Source organism: Tetrahymena thermophila (assembly GCF_000189635.1).
Source record: "Tetrahymena thermophila SB210 genomic scaffold scf_8254417, whole genome shotgun sequence".
Classification (NCBI taxonomy): Eukaryota; Ciliophora; class Oligohymenophorea; order Hymenostomatida; family Tetrahymenidae; genus Tetrahymena; species Tetrahymena thermophila.
The window spans coordinates 24,570-40,757 of NW_002476199.1; the positions used below are offsets into that span (position 1 = coordinate 24,570).

Here is a 16,188-nt window from a genome sequence, read left to right on the forward strand (position 1 = left end):
AGTTAGTTAGCTAATCAGTAAAATTTAATAATTATTCAATGATTTTTTATGTTCTCAAAACAATTTTGCAATTCTTACTAAATCCAGTATAGTGTTCAATTTTAAATACAACTTTTTATGAAAAATCTCTACAATTTTAACTTTCTATAACCAAACAAAATTTAGTTAAGTAAAAAAACAAAATGTTTTATTTTTAACGAAAAATTAAATATAATATACTCTTCTTTTTTTATCTTTTAGAATTAAACTATTACAATATTTGATTAACTGATTTAAAATTTCTACAACTTACAAATTAAAACTAATTTAATCTAAAAAATATTTTTTTATTTGTTAAATGTTAATCTTGTTCATTAATAAACCTTAGAAATTTATCTAACTTAAATTTTTTGTAAAAATCATCTTTTGAATATAAATAATTGATTGATTAATATTAATTAAAAAACATATTAAAAACTATTAAATCTTAGATAGCTTTATTGAGCAAAATATAATCAGTCTTTATATTATTAGCTTTAGTTTGAATTCACTTATAAAATGATTAATAAAATAAAATCTAATAAGCTTCCGAGCCATATTTAATTTGATACAGTTTCTCCAGCTACAAAGCTGTTAGAGAAGAGACGTAAAATGTATGAGGTTAACGAAGCTTTTGAAAGTTAAAAAGAAGAATTTAAAAAGTAATTTGTCACTTACAAAAATAGAATTTATTATATTACAATTTTGATAAAAAATAATAAAATAAATGGATATTATTTTAAATGAATAATATTAATGGCTAAATTTACTACTCTAATTAAAGGAAAGAAGAGATTTTTAAGCGTTAAGAGGAAAGCATTAGAGAAAGAGATATGGCAGTTCAAGCTGATTTAATTAATTTTTGTAAGTTTCTTCAAGAGAACGAAGCGAAAAAAAATAGGGCAGAAAAAAGATTATCAGATGAAAAGAAAGCAAGGCAATAAAAAGAAAAAGAGATTTAAATGCTAAAATAAGAATGTGAGGAGCTGTAGAGATTATCTGAGAAGTTTGATAAAAAATTAGGAACTCTTAAAAAATATGAGGAATATTTAGATAATGTTATAAAATCAGAAGATCAATATTAAGATGTTTAACAAATTTTAACGCAATACACTAAACTTACTTAAAGTTATGACGAGCTCAATAAAAAGCACAAATAAATGGAAAAAGAATATGAAAAAATAAAATATGAATCAAATTAATTTGAAAAAGAGTAAAATCAAGAAATTTTACAACTAAACAACGACATTAAAGACTTAACTAAAAAACTTGAAGTAAAAATAATAATATATTAAATTAGTTAAATTTATAATTTTTGTATAACTCACTGAGTATAGGATAAAATATTTGAAAGAAATCAAATACAAAGTATTGTAGAATCGAGCAGTAGTGAGGCATCTAAAACAAACTTAACTTTAGGAAGAATTCTTATGGCAATAGATAACTTATATGAGCGCAGTAGGGATGATAAAAAGAAAACAAGATAAGAATATTTGGACTTTATATAAGATTAGAATGAAAATGAAAAGAAGAAGACAGAATAAGAAAATAAAAATAAGAAAGAAAATAAAAAATAGTAAGAAGAGTAGGAAGAAAAAGAGCAAGATGACTATAACTAAAGAAGTAAGCATTTTAATACTGAAAAACTTACCATTTTTTAATAATCTGTTTTAATTTTAATTAGCCAAAATAGCTGTTGCAAAATTAAAATTTGTAAGTTAATAATTAAAATACTTTAGAAATGTGCTAGAAAAAGTAAAAGAAGAAGCTAAAAATCAAAAATAAACTAAATACAACTATTGAAAATACTAATTAATGCAAGAATTAATCATGTGTTTTTTTTTATTTCTTAAAATTATTTTTATTAAATTAATTTATCAATACAAAAAATACATCCGATTTATTTTATTTTTAAAACTAATATTACTCAATTTTATTAAAATAAATAGTGATCTTAAATAATAAGTATTAATGCTGTTTAAAACATTTTAACTTCAAAGCTTCTTTATTTTTTTATAAAAATATTACCAATAAACCTAAAATATAAAAAATATTTTAAATTTATGTAAATTAAAATAATAAAATATTGTTAAACTTAAAAAAATACAAAAATATAAAGCAAAATAGGAAATAAATTATAAATTTTTGAATTATGAAGAAATTAATAAACCACTCAATTAATTTTATTATTTTTTTATTAAATGTTAAAAATTTAAGTTATCAATTTTTTGATATTTAAAATTATTATTATTTAATTGATCTGAAAATAAATAATTATTTTAATTAAAAATCTTAAATAAAAAGATATAATAATAAATTTAAAAAATTTTTGAATGAAATAATAAAACTACTCATTTATAGATAAGCAAATAAAATTTGTATGTCTATTATCAAAAGTTAACAATTCAAATTGTTAGGTTTTAAGAATATTGATAAATTATCAATTCTTATAATTTCTTTTCAAATATCTACAAATAAATATATTTTGATTTATCTTCAAGTAAATAAAAAATAAAGCTTATTATAAAAGAAATAAATATAATATGTAATTGAATACATTTTATAAAACAATTTATATTGAATAGTGTTAACTATATACAGAATACATATTAAAAATAAACTTAGTAGTGTTAATATATAGCAGTAATTTATTATAAAAATTTTGTATCTTAATTATATAGCTTTGAAAACCTCTATATCACTCTTTGCTCTTGAGTTTTTTGATGCTATTTTGTGGACCTTCCATAATAATATTGAAAAAATAAATGTTCATTACTTTAATAGCTGAAGAATTTCTATATATTTTTCAAGTCGAAGCTAAAATTTCTTTTTTATAGAAACAAAAGAGAAAGCAAGCTTCTTATATTTTTTAATTGCTGCTATTAGCTCTCTAAATTTTTTCAAACAGAGCCCACACTTTTACATGTGAGACACAGTAATGTAAGTATATTTAGAATTCCTATGATCACTCTTTCTACACTTTAACTATTTAAGGAGTCCCTTTTTAGCCCTTTGCTTCTTATCTTTAATCTTATGATCTAAGTAGCACTTTTTCATAAACTTTTAATATTCTTTTGAGATGTAATCTACCTCACTGTAGCTTTTCTTTAATGATAAAATAATTGTTAAAAACATTTTTCAAAGATTAGCAATACAAAAATATAATATTATATATAAAATATAATTTTACAATATTTATTTTAGTGAAGACTTATTTATTAAGTAGCATTTAATTATTAGAATTCTACTTCGCTCTTGGACTAAGAAAGTTAAGCTTAACTTTATTTTTTGATTGTTAATTAATTTTTAAAATCAAAAATTGATAAATCATTATCAACAAATTACTGATCTAATCATTTATAAATAATGTTTTTTATAAAAGAAATAGTGTCTCTAAAATTTTATTATTATCATAATAATTTAATTAATAACACACACGATTTTTCTTTTTTTCTTTAATATGAATTCTAAAAACTGAATTTTTTTGAATTCTCAAAAAATTGTTTATCTGATCATAGTAAAATAAATTCAATTTCAAAACTATAACGCCTATTATATTTTAAATATCATTTAAAAAAAATATTAATCTTATTTTAATCCTTAATACCGTTTAAAGCTAAACTATAAAAAAATTAATTAATTTTTAATGCCTCAACAAAATAAATAATTATATATATTTTGTAAAATAAAAACAAATATTAAGCAAAAAAATAAATTTTTTATTCTATTTTATTTAGTTTGATAATATCTTTAATTGATTAATACAAAAATGATATTTATTATGAGTTTTAAATATTTTGTTGTAAAAATAGCTTAATTTCTTATTGCTTACAAAAATAATTAAGAAAAATAAACTTCTAATTTCATTAATAAAAATTAAAAATAGATTTATTAAATGTAAAATTAATTAATATTATTTCAATCAAAAAAATCAAATTTTTCTTTTAATTTTTTAAAAAATGATAATTTATTATTCAATAAAAATAAAATATTCAAGTATTTTTTTTTAGTTATTCTATAATATTAATTTTAATTTTGGTATTTGAAGATTTATTTAATTTTCATTTGATAATTTTAAGTTAATGCATTATAAAAACAAATAGTATTTCTTCTTTCAAAAAAAAATGAAGGAAAATCTATTATTAACAGTTTGGATATTACTAAAATTTTATTTCTACAAAGAAGATAAAATCTATTATTTAGTTACTGCTTAAATATATAAATAGACTAATATATCTCTTCTTTATTGTTTTTTGGTTAATTAAATTATAATCAAATATTTTTTCCTTAGTAGCTTTAATTCATTTGTAGTAATACGTCTAGTTGAAATTCACATAATTATCTAATTAATTTTTTAATTGATTTTGAAAAGAATTTAAGCAAAATGTTTAAAAAAAGAGCACCTAAAAAAGAATAAATAGAAATAGGATTAGAAAAAATCGAAAAAGAAGAATAGGGGAAAGGTTCAGATGACGAGGAATTTAATCTGAAAGTTATAAAAAAAATAAAACCTAATCCTAGATAAGAAGATGATTAAGAGGATAACAATAAAAATAGAGTTTAGGAGTTAGTAAATGCAGAAATCGAAGATTTGAAATACAAATCAAACGAAACTATGTTGGGAAATAGGAAAGATTTAGCTACTGTTTATAATGAAATAGATACTGACTAAGCAGTTGATGCAAGAGCAATAGCCCTAAAAAGATAAGAAATTAGTTAATAAATCAGAGAAGGAAAACTGAGTTCTGATGTATACCGTGGGAAAAATTATTCTACTCAATATACATAAAAGTCAGAAGAAGAAATACGTAAATCTAAGATTACTGGAAGCATGGGACCTGTGAGAGCACCAGCAAATGTTAGAATGACTTGTCGTTTTGATTATGATCCTTCTCTTTGCAAAGATTATCATGATACTGGTTATTGTGTCTTTGGTGATAGTTGTTTATATTTGCATGATAGAGGTGATTACAAAAATGGATTTGAATAAGAATAAGAATGGGCAAAAGACTAAAAAAGAAAATAATAGGCATTATTAAATGGAGAAGAAGAAGATTCTGAAGCAGATGAAGTTGAATAGAGACTCAGTGAAGTTTAAGTTCCAAAAAAGTGTTAAATTTGTGATAGCAAATTAAAAAATCCTATAAAAACTTTATGCAATCATTTTTTTTGCGAAAGTTGTGCTCTATAAAATTATGCAACAAGTAAAACTTGTTATGTTTGTGATAGAAATACTTAAGGAGTATTTCAAGATGCTACTTATGATATATAAAAGTTAATTAAAGAAAGAGAAGAAGAAAAGTTACGTTTGAAGTAAGAAGTTACAAGCAGAAAAGCTTTAGCTATGTTAGATGATACTGAAGATTCAGATGATAGCAATGGGGAAGCAAATATTCAGCCTAAAAAAAGGAATTTCAAACAAAAAAATAAAAAATAAGCAAAAGAGGTAGAAGTAGAAAGAACTTATGTTGACGAAAACGGTATAGAAATTACAGAAACAGTAATTCAAAGAGTTGACGATAATTCAGATTAAGGTGATGAAAGTGATAACTAAAATGATGATGATGAAGAAAATAAGGATAATAGCGAAGAAGATAGTCAATAATAAGAAATTTTTAATAACATAAATAAAAAGAAGGATGAAGTTGATGTGGAGACTTAGCTTGCATTAAATCAAATTAATAAAATGAAAAAGAAAAAAATATTCAAACCAAGTGCTTCAGATTGGATTATGTAATGATATAAAATATTTAAATACAAGGAAAATAGATAGATAGATAGATATTAAAAACATTAGAAAAGGTTTAGTAAATTATTAAATAAAATGATTAAATTTTAATAAAAATAATTTGTTTATTTTTAAAAGATATTTTAAATTTAAGCATTGATTTAATTTAAGTTTATGTTTATTTTAAGTACTTATTTGTTTGATTGTTTTCAATATTTTTAATTTGAAAATAGCAAAAAATAATTCTAATTAAACAAAATTAAAATTTATTTATTTATTTTAGAATATTATTTTTTAATTTTAATTGTTTTAAAAATTAATGAAGGCTCTTTATCATAAATTTTACATATTTAAACTACAAAAATTATCTTTTATAACTTATTTTTATTTTATCTATTTATAATAATATCTTGAAAAGAATTGCAAAAGAAGATTAATAAACTATTCAAGACATTATTTAAAATATCATTTTCTAAAATAAATTCATTTATTTTAAATTTAATTAAGTTTGAAGATTCATAATAGTTTTATTATATAATTTAACTTAAATAAAATTAATTAGGAGTATAATTTAAACTAAAGAGAAAAAAGATATTTTTATTGATAACTTTTGAATTTTCATTAATTAGCAAAGCGTGTTTTGTATTTAAAATAAATTTACAATTTTTCTTTAAAATATGTTTGGAAATTAAATTTTATAAGAAACTTACTTACATACATTACTATATAATTTTATCAGATAAACTAATAAATATTTTATTTATTTATTTACTTTTATATTTAAGCTTATTCGCTTCCTCTTTAAAGGAGTTTATTTTTTGATTTTATAATAGTTATTTATTCATAAATTAAATTGCAAGAAAACTGTTTTTAAGAAAAATTTTTCATTTATTTTATGTAGAGTTTGTTTTAAATTTATATACATTAATTTTATTATTTTATTTAATGTCAAATAAGAAGATTATGATGAACTATATGATTTGAATTAGCAGAATCAATTCTTTGAGAAGATGCAGCTGATCCATAAATTTAATATTACTATTGATGTTGTTGTATTTAATTGTGCTCTTAATTAAGAATGGATTCTTTTTTATGCACTCCTCTCATTTAAGATAATTAAGAATGATTATTTAAATTTTATAAGTTTGAAGCTGAACCTTTTGAGTTTATTTAATGAGCTGAAGATAATTAGCTGTAACCATTGAATGTAACTTATGATGAATGAGAAGGTAGGTTATCTTGTTTAATTCCACTAAAGCTCTTACTGGTTTGAGCAATTTGTTATTCGCTTTCGTTTTCTAATGCTTTTTCTAACTCGTAAAGTGATTTAGCCCACTCTAAATTAAATGTTTTCTTTACAAGAATCATAATTCTTGTGAGTTTTTAATTTTCTGATTAAAGATTTGCTATTTTATCAACAATCTACTCCTTATCATTAATTTATAAATAAGATTATATCTTAATAACCAATTCTTAATCTACTTAATCTTTGATCATATTGACCTTTAACACAAGATATTTATCCATTATTTTCTTCAAAATATTCCAGCATTGCTTGAGATCAGGTTTTTTATTTGTAAAGTAGCCTTGAGGAGCACATTTTTATATCATATCTATTATACAGTTTATAAATTTCTTGGTATTTATGTTATATTCCTGAATTTCCTTCACTTTCTACAGTATTTCTTATTCTTAACTTAATTACAATAAACTCATTAGTTCTTATATAGAAAATATATTTGTTCTTTAGTTATTTTAAGAAGAAGCTCCACATATTTGTGTAGCATTACTATGAGTTTATTATGATTGCATACTCTAATTACTTTGAGAAAATGATCCACTATGTTGATGATTTGATTAAGACGAATAAATATTATTATTTTAATTGTAGTATGAATTTTGTAAAGATTAATCTATTCCTTTGTATGAAAGACTTGAAGATCTAGTTCTGCGATAGTTTTGTTAATTTTAAGACTGAGAGCAATTATTAGATTCATCTTAGCTTGGATGGGAGCAGATTGTATTGAAGTTATTGTTTGAGTGGTTTGAATTGTTATGAGAATTTTGAACATTTGATTATTGATTTTTATGTAAATTCTGTTATTTGCGAGGAGGATGGCCATTAAAAGATTAAGAGAAAGAGTTATCTGTCATAGCTGAAGAGATGTTCATAGACTCAAACGATGTACCTTTTTCTAATTTTTTAGCTTGCTGCATAATCTGATGCTACTGATCCTAGGATGCACCGATACTATTTTTTCTTCCATTCTATTAATTATGGGATGATATTTCCATGATAGATTTTTTAAGCTATTCAATTTCTTAGTCTTTTGCTGCAGTAATTTTTTCAATTTATAATTACAGTTAGCTTATTTAGTTTGAAAATTGCATTTGAACAGATGAATCAATTACACTCTACTTTGATTGTAGTTCTTACAAGCTACTTTCAAGCTCATTATTATATTTTATTAATTATTTATTTTCATTAATGAGTTAAATATTTTAATCCAAAAATTCTTTGTATTCAATTTGCAAGGTTTTATATTCCTCATTTAACTTTTAATTCTCTTATATGAGCTCTTCATTCAATTCTTGCTCTTTATTGTTTTTTTATTACTCCTCTAGCTCTTGAATGTACTTCTTTTATGCTAGAATTGTTATATTTTTTTCTTCTCTTTCTTGCTTCAACTGCTCATTTTCCTTACTAATTTGCTCGATTACTTTTTAGTAATCAAAAACCATCTATGATTTTTAGCGAATAAGTTTTTCTTAGGCTTCATTTTTATTTCTTTCATAATTAAGAATATCGTAAATTTTTTTATATTCTTTATGCTAATCTTAAAAGACTTACCTTGATTTGTCCAATTCAAGCTTGCTACTATCTTTTTCATTTTAGCTCTCTTAGCTGCTGCTTCTACTGCAAATTGTTTTCATTTTTTATTTGTCTCTGTTATCGACTGAAGCTATTTGGATAGCTCTTTAATTATTTTCTGAAAAATTTTATTAGTTTTAATTATTCTACTTTTCAACTACTTATTCGAATTCAATTGCCTCTAAATCTCCTTCAGTAATCAATTTATTTTAGTTATTTAATTTTCCTTTTACTTTATTTTCTTAAGTATTCATATTTTTTCCTTCAGATGTTAAGTTAGATATATTGTAAATGTTTTCTTTGCTACCAATTGAATCTCTTGGAAAGCCTTAAGTTTAAAATGTAACAGAAGTCGATTATGTTGCTGATGTAGAATTTGTTGTCTTATTTACATTTTTACTTTAACAAAATTTATTGATTCCTGCTGTACTCGTTACAGGTTTCTTATTCAGCTAAGAATTGTTTTAGGTATCGTTTTTTGAAGAAATTAATGACTAGTTCTATATTTTGGCTAATTAGATATTTCTGCTTTACTCATCTAAATAATAACCATTTAATTTATCTTAACCCTCATAGTAGTATCCATCTTGTAAGTCTTTTATGTTTAATTAGCTACAATCTAATTACTCTTCAGTGAATCTTTAAGCTCCATCTTAATTCATAATAGGGTTTTACAGTTAATTTTTTTGATATTATTTTTAACTAACATTTTAATTATTTTTCCAATTTTTGCTGCTTTACTTAGCAACTGAAGTGCTTTGTAAATATATTTCTTCATCTAAATAATTTGCGCCTGGTAAAAACATACTATATGAAGTATCTTATATGTTTTCATCTGCTGAAATATCTAATTTTTATTTTTGATTATTCAACTTTACTTTATCTTCCTTATCTACTTTAATATAAGATTAGTTGCATGAATTTTATAAGCTCTGATTATAAGGAGTGATAGAAATAGGGGATAAGTTTGCTTGGTGTTTATTGGAATTTCCATAACCTTTTTACAAATTTGCAGAATTTTCTCTTTATTTAACAGATAATGAATTATGAGGTGTTTAGTTTTCTTTGTCTTCATTAAAATTATTCTTGCGAGATTATTAATTTGTGTTAGAGTTAATTATATTTTTTTAATAGTTAGTAATTCCTTAGTTTGATTCAATTTAGTTTTTTATATTGGACTACTGATTATTGTTACTTTCCTTGAGAGGGATAGGAGAAGTTTATGCTTGATAATTAGTATGGGAAGGAGTGTTTTAGTGAGTAATAACATTCTTTTTGATCGAAGAAATGTTGACTATACCTTCCTCATTGTTTGAAGTGTTGTTAGAATGCTCATCAATTGTTTACTTGTCTATTTTTTAAAGGTTAGAATTAGGCAATGGGTAACAAGCTTGGTAAGAACTTTAACCATTAAAACCTGAAAGATTTAATTAATTATTATTATTATGATTTCCTGAATTGTTTAATTAATTTTAAATTTGCTCTTAATTATCTTCTAAATATATGTGTCGATCATCATCTTCTCCATGAGTCAATGTCAATACTTCATCATCGGAGTAGGTGTGGCACTATTTTTATGTATAATTTAACTATGAAGCATTCCTTTTATGGATATAATTATTTGTTGCTTGTCCACTTTACATTTTAGCATTTAAACTTTAACTACCATAATTTGAATGATCTTGATTTTATTATTTTAACTGCTAAAGAGCTGTTTATTGTTATTATTTCTATTAATTCAAAATTTAATTACTATGTTTAATCTGTTAAGCGGGATACTACTAATAAACTTTTTAGTTATATTAAAGCTATTGAGGATTTGTGTAAATCTGTTACTTCTGCTATAGATTACTCAAGTATTAGTTGTTTTTTACATAATGATCGTTATAATCTTATAAATGCCCAGATTCGTAATCATATTCTTCTCCATCATCTACCCCATTATTGCTAAAAAACTACCCTCCATTTGATTGTTAATAAACATTTTTAATTTTTTGTAATTATTACTATTGTTAATTCTAATCAAATTAATTAAATATACCAAAACTTTGCTACATAGATTTGTTATTAATTTATCTATTTACTTACTGATTGATTATATTCTACTATTATTTTTATAACAACGGATTTTAATAGTTGCCTTGATTTTATTAGTGTGGCATCTATCTTTAAAATCCTGAGTTGCTGGGTTAAGCAATAACTTAATTATCTTCCCCTAAAAACTCGATATCAACTTAATTCATGCTATTTTAGCTCTAATTATGTAAATATTATTAGTCTAAGTCTTCTTCTTGATGCTAATTATTTTAAACATCATACAACAATCGTTTTTACTAAGCATTGCCGTTCAAATGCACATTTTACTTCTGATAAAGTTGCTTTTATTAAATTTATTGATGATGAAGAACTAGTTAATTGTAGTGACTTTACTGTTAATACTTGTCAAATTAGTTAGCTAGTTAATTGCCATTTTAAAAGTGTTCTTCATCATATTCTTCTTCTTCATTTGCTAGTAATTCTTCAGGCTATTTTTCTTTAACAACAGTGTTCGATTCGCTAAGAGTTTGATTAGACTAATTTGTCCTTTACGTGTTATAGTTTCCATTACTATTTAAATTGTGCTTACCATTACTACTGTAATCGCTCAATTCAACATTCTTCTTTTGATAGGCTGTAAAATGCTACTGTTACTACTTTTACAATTAGAAATTTTATTATTAAATTATAGGTAAGTTTTGATTCTCATTATTGATTTAGTTTTAATTATTTCCATTTTAATCTTCTATTTCTTCTGGAAAATTAAAGCGAGCAGACGTGAGATGGTCATTGATACCAGAATCATTACCTTCATCATTTAAGCGAGTAGTGTTGTTACTATTTTGTCTTAGATGATATTCTGGAGCAAACGAATCTCTAACTTTATTATCTTATGAAACCCTAATTTTGAAAGCTTGAACCTCCATTTTCTTCTATTTCAAGATAAGAGAATAATAATTTTGCAAACAAAAAATTTATGTAATGGTTATCTTGTTAATCTACCTGCAAGTACTAGCAAATCGATATCAAATAAATATTCTTTCCTTATACAGGCTAAACTTTATACCTTTTTTTTAATTATTTTGCTTGGTATTTAATTGATAAAAAGTTTGTTGTTTCTTTATATTCCTAAATTCAAGATAAAAAAATATAAAAAAGTAATTTATTTAATTTTTGAATGAAATTTGTTTTAATTTGAATCCTCTAACATTTCGAATTTGTAGTTAAACAATATCAAAACTAAGTGAGCTTTGTTATTTCCCATACATGCATTAATTCTCTTGATTATATACTTCAAATCGTTATATGCAAAATAGAATGTAATATTATATATCTTATTTATAAATAATTGAATTTTAGTTAGCAAATTATGATGCAAATTTATTATTATTAAATAAATATCTTCTATTTTGAATATAAAAAATTAAATTCTTGCAAATTATTTTGCATATATCCTAAATCTTCTGCTACACATCAAAATGACTCTAATTTGTATTAAAAATTCAAAAATCAATTTTTTTAAACATCCGCATAATTACAAATATTCGTTAATCTTTTCAGTTCAAATTTATAAAAAGAAAATTGATTGATGTATGCTAAAAATAATTAAATTAATATATTCAAAATTATGAGTGCAATATTTTAACAATTAAAATAATTTTTTTATTTATAAAAATTTAACAATTTTTTTAACATAAAAGCGATAAGAATTAATTTATTTCATTATTGCGCATTCAAAAAATTTGATTTCAATTTGGGCTCTTAAAATATTTCTTAACTTCAAAAATTTCAAATTTTTTAACCAATTTTAGGTGATATTTAATAACTCACATTAAAATATCTAGTTTTTAATTATCTAATAATTGTTTCTTACTTAATATACAAACAAAATTAGCTAGAATATAACATTTATTGCTACATTTTTATCATGAATACAAATAATAATTTTAATAGTGGATAATTTCTTGGATAAGGTGAATATAAAACGGGAAATTTCTCTTTTTAAGACATTAATAATTTGAATTCTTCAAGTTCTAATGGAGCAGGCAATAATAATTTTAGCATTAATAGTAATAATAATAATGAACTAAGTAATTATCTCAATTTAAATGCTAACTCATAAGCAAACTAAATTCAAAGTCAAGTTAACATGATAGCATATGAACTTGATGAAGAAATGAAAAGAGCAAAACTTGCTAATGATTTAAAATAAATAAACGATGCCCTCTAATCATATGGTTACAATAGAATTGGAAATCTGTTTGAAGTGTCAAATGATAATATTGAGCAAGCAATAAATACGTAAAAATTTAATAATTATAAAAATGAGTATGAAGAAAAACATATTTTTTCCTTTTAATACTAATAGGATTCGCTCTCTATTATAATAAAGACAAAGAGATTTAGAATTCAGATAACTTCATCATGAAACAGCTAAGCGTGATTAAAATGATATTGCTTAAATGCATAATGCAATTGAAAAACTTTAGATTAGAAACAAAGTATTATTTTTTTAAAAAAAAGAACATTTTTAAACTAACAAAAAAAAATTAAACAGTAATTATAAACAGAGCTTGATGTTGTTAACTAAAAACTTAAAAATCAAGAAAGAGATTATAGGGATGAAAAGGAAAAATTAAATTCTCAACTTAGAGATATTACTCTTCAGTATAGTAAAATAGTCAACAGGGAAACGTAATTTAACAATGAATTTAGAAAGAAAGATACTATGATTAAATAGCTACAAGACCAAATTAAGAAGTACCAATAAGAAAAAAACATAAGTTATTAAAATAACTTTGAAATGACCAACAAGTTAGATAAGGTTGGACCTAACATTTATGCTGCTAATGCTGACCATGAGTTTTCTATGATGATTACAAGAGAAAACGAAGAAATTAGATAAAAATTATTGAGAGAAAATGACATCCTAAAAGAAAGTTTGTCTTCATTGCATAAAGAACTTTAAGATATGCTTAACATAAGGAAAGAAATTTACATAAGAAGAAGAAAGATAGAGTTAGGAGAAGATTATATAGATAATCAATCAGAAATTAGTGAAATAAATTTACTTCCTTTTAAAAAAGAGCTGTTCGCCATGCCAGTTGATCCAGTATTTTTGATTAAATTTATTATTGGAATAATTAACTCATTTTTTTAACAAATAGATTGGAAGAGAAGCAATAGATATTTTGGCTGAAAACATCAAAAGATTCAAAGATTTTATGAATAAAATAGATAACATTTAAAAGGAGTATGAAGCTAATTTTGATGGTGAATAAGATAAAGAAATAGAAAAAATTGGTTGCTTAAAAAATCTAAAAAATCTTCTAAGTATTTATTTATTTATTTATTTATTTAGATAATGTATTTACTTATTAAACTAAAAATATATTTCAGAAAATTATAAGTATGTGATTGAGACATAAGACACTTTGATCAATAAAGCTATTGTAAAAGCTAAAAATATTGATAATATTAGCGAAGCAAGTTTCTAAGTTTCCAGATTTAATAAAGTTTTGGATGACTAAGAGTAAATCATTATAAATCTTTATTAAATAAAAATTTTAAATAAAAAATTATAGAATTGAGAGTGCAAAATCATATTTGGCAGAGCAAAAAAGATTTTTGGAAGAAAAATCTATGGAAATGGTATAAAAAATGAATGAATATTCATATATATTTTATTTATAAATTAATTAATATAAATAGGAGAAAACTAAAATTATGATGACCCAAACAGTGAGCAAATTAAGCGATGCCAAAAACAGCATGAAAGTAAAATAAATACATACAATTTTTTTGAAAAAGTTGAAATATTTTTTTATTTTACAGCAAAGAAGGTTAGAGTTAGAAAAAGATGCTTCAACTTTTAAAGAAAATATTAACAATATTGTTTAAAACACCTTAAATGTATTTGACGATTTGAAAATCAGCAATCCTTAAGATTTAGATAATAACAATCATAACAATAATTACTAAAATTAAAGCTCTCAAAAACAATACGGAAGCTTCTACAAGAGCCCTTTATTCCCTAGCAATTAAAATATTTTATTTAGTGAATAGAAAGCCGAAATGAACAATAATTGATTTACAATAATTAAAAATAAAATTTTGATACTTACCATAATTAATTTTATATTATAATAATGCAAAATAGTTAAATATCTAGCTATATATTTACTTTATTAAATTATAATTAAAAATTAAGTTTACTCTATTAATTTTTGTAATCAAATTCAAATAATTATATTAAAAACCTTATTTTACATGAAAAAACTATTTATGATTACTTTATATTAAATTAAAATAGCATTTTATATTATCTCATATTATTTTTTTTATTAACTTCAACACAACATAAATTATAATTCTATAGTTAAATTTAGCTTTATTTATATGATTTTTTAAGAAATATAAAAACTAAATATCTGTATTATATGTGGTTTAAAAGAAATATTTTTAATAAATTCATTCATTATTTATATATTTATAAACCCCAGCAATCTTAATACGAAAAATTATAATAAATTTTTGATAAACCCATAAAAAATAAATTCTTCTATTTTATTGATTTATATGATTAAGATTTGTAAATATTTTAGAGCGATTGCTCCAGTTACGCAATCGCTAGCATAGTTGTACCCGGTTCGTTTCCATCCGTAATGTTCCGCAAGTGGTACCGTAATGCGATAGTGGTTCCTGTGCCCGGTAGTATACAAGTAGCATTGAGACATAGTGACGACCCATGTTACCTGTCCCACTGACCACAGTAGAAAACCGATCCACAAACCCTGTCCCGCCTTTTTATTTTTATTAACTTTCTATTTTAGTAAAAGATATGTTATTTTGTTAATTAAAACTAGTAGAAATTTTCATTACAATAAAAACATATTTAATTTTTTTAATAAATTTTATTCATTTTTTCAATTTAATTCTTTTGGTAAAATTAATGAAATTAATACAATCAGTATGCTAATTTAATAATTAAAAAGTTTAAAAATGCTAATAATGTTGATATTTAATGACAATTTATAAAAAAGGAATAATTTAGTATGTTTATCAAAGATAATTTAATATATTTTAATTTTAAATAATTAAAAAATAAAAATTAAATTAAATGAAATAAAAATATAAAATATTAATTTATAAAAAAGAGAGATTTAGATAATTTTCAAATTAAAAATTAATTTTTTTTTTTTTTTGAGAAGTTATTTAAATTTGAAATTATTATTAAATTAAAAAATAATTTATTTTTAAATTTCTTATAAATATAATTGAAAAATAATTATGACAGTGAGTATAAAAAATTAATGAAATTAATACAATAAGTTTGATAATTTATAATAAAAAAGTTGAAAAATGCTAATAATTGTGATATTTAATGACAATTTTTATAAAAAAGAATAAATTTTGTATGTTTTTTTATAGATAATTTATATATTTTAATTTTAAATAATTAAAAAATAAAGATTAAATCAATTAAAAATATAAAATATTAATTGACAAAAAAATAGATTTAAATAATTTTCAA

At 22.0% G+C, this 16,188-nt stretch overlaps 7 protein-coding genes across 7 annotated transcripts in view; 5 read left to right on the forward strand and 2 right to left on the reverse strand. All coding sequences in view use genetic code 6, as the record gives it.

The window, feature by feature from the left end:
* Nucleotides 1-634: 634 nt before the first annotated feature.
* On the forward strand, nt 635-2,167 carry TTHERM_000730311 (hypothetical protein; the record flags this gene model as incomplete). The annotated part of the gene is made up of 4 exons (XM_012799867.1): nt 635-680; nt 803-1,292; nt 1,356-1,641; nt 1,703-2,167. The coding sequence occupies 4 exons, from the start codon at nt 635-637 to the stop codon at nt 2,165-2,167; spliced, it is 1,287 nt and encodes a 428-aa protein (XP_012655321.1).
* Nucleotides 2,168-2,787: 620 nt separating this feature from the next.
* TTHERM_00730330 (hypothetical protein) lies at nt 2,788-3,349 on the reverse strand (the record flags this gene model as incomplete). The annotated part of the gene is made up of 2 exons (XM_001023629.2): nt 2,788-3,123; nt 3,209-3,349. 2 exons carry the CDS (start codon nt 3,347-3,349, stop codon nt 2,788-2,790), a joined length of 477 nt encoding a protein of 158 aa, XP_001023629.2.
* A 1,053-nt stretch (nt 3,350-4,402) lies between these two features.
* TTHERM_00730340 (zinc finger protein) lies at nt 4,403-5,758 on the forward strand (the record flags this gene model as incomplete). The annotated part of the gene is made up of 1 exon (XM_001023630.1): nt 4,403-5,758. The coding sequence occupies one exon, from the start codon at nt 4,403-4,405 to the stop codon at nt 5,756-5,758; it is 1,356 nt and encodes a 451-aa protein (XP_001023630.1).
* Nucleotides 5,759-6,694: 936 nt separating this feature from the next.
* TTHERM_00730350 (hypothetical protein) lies at nt 6,695-11,581 on the reverse strand (the record flags this gene model as incomplete). The annotated part of the gene is made up of 2 exons (XM_001023631.2): nt 6,695-8,534; nt 8,598-11,581. 2 exons carry the CDS (start codon nt 11,579-11,581, stop codon nt 6,695-6,697), a joined length of 4,824 nt encoding a protein of 1,607 aa, XP_001023631.2.
* Nucleotides 11,582-12,582: 1,001 nt separating this feature from the next.
* TTHERM_00730360 (afadin- and alpha-actinin-binding protein) lies at nt 12,583-14,744 on the forward strand (the record flags this gene model as incomplete). Its single annotated transcript, XM_001023632.3, has 8 exons — nt 12,583-12,956; nt 13,024-13,156; nt 13,213-13,767; nt 13,823-13,988; nt 14,055-14,187; nt 14,240-14,306; nt 14,367-14,432; nt 14,490-14,744. 8 exons carry the CDS (start codon nt 12,583-12,585, stop codon nt 14,742-14,744), a joined length of 1,749 nt encoding a protein of 582 aa, XP_001023632.1.
* A 489-nt stretch (nt 14,745-15,233) lies between these two features.
* Nucleotides 15,234-15,386, forward strand: TTHERM_000730368 (hypothetical protein; the record flags this gene model as incomplete). Its single annotated transcript, XM_012799868.1, has 1 exon — nt 15,234-15,386. The coding sequence occupies one exon, from the start codon at nt 15,234-15,236 to the stop codon at nt 15,384-15,386; it is 153 nt and encodes a 50-aa protein (XP_012655322.1).
* A 630-nt stretch (nt 15,387-16,016) lies between these two features.
* TTHERM_000730369 (transmembrane protein, putative) overlaps nt 16,017-16,188 on the forward strand; it is a gene marked incomplete at both ends in the record, with an annotated part of 312 nt that continues 140 nt past the window's right edge. The window contains 2 exons of the mRNA XM_012799869.1: nt 16,017-16,069; nt 16,172-16,188. The exon at nt 16,172-16,188 is cut by the window's right edge and continues 140 nt beyond it. Coding sequence (XP_012655323.1) covers nt 16,017-16,069; nt 16,172-16,188 — 70 coding nt within the window. The remainder of the gene's footprint in view (nt 16,070-16,171) is intronic.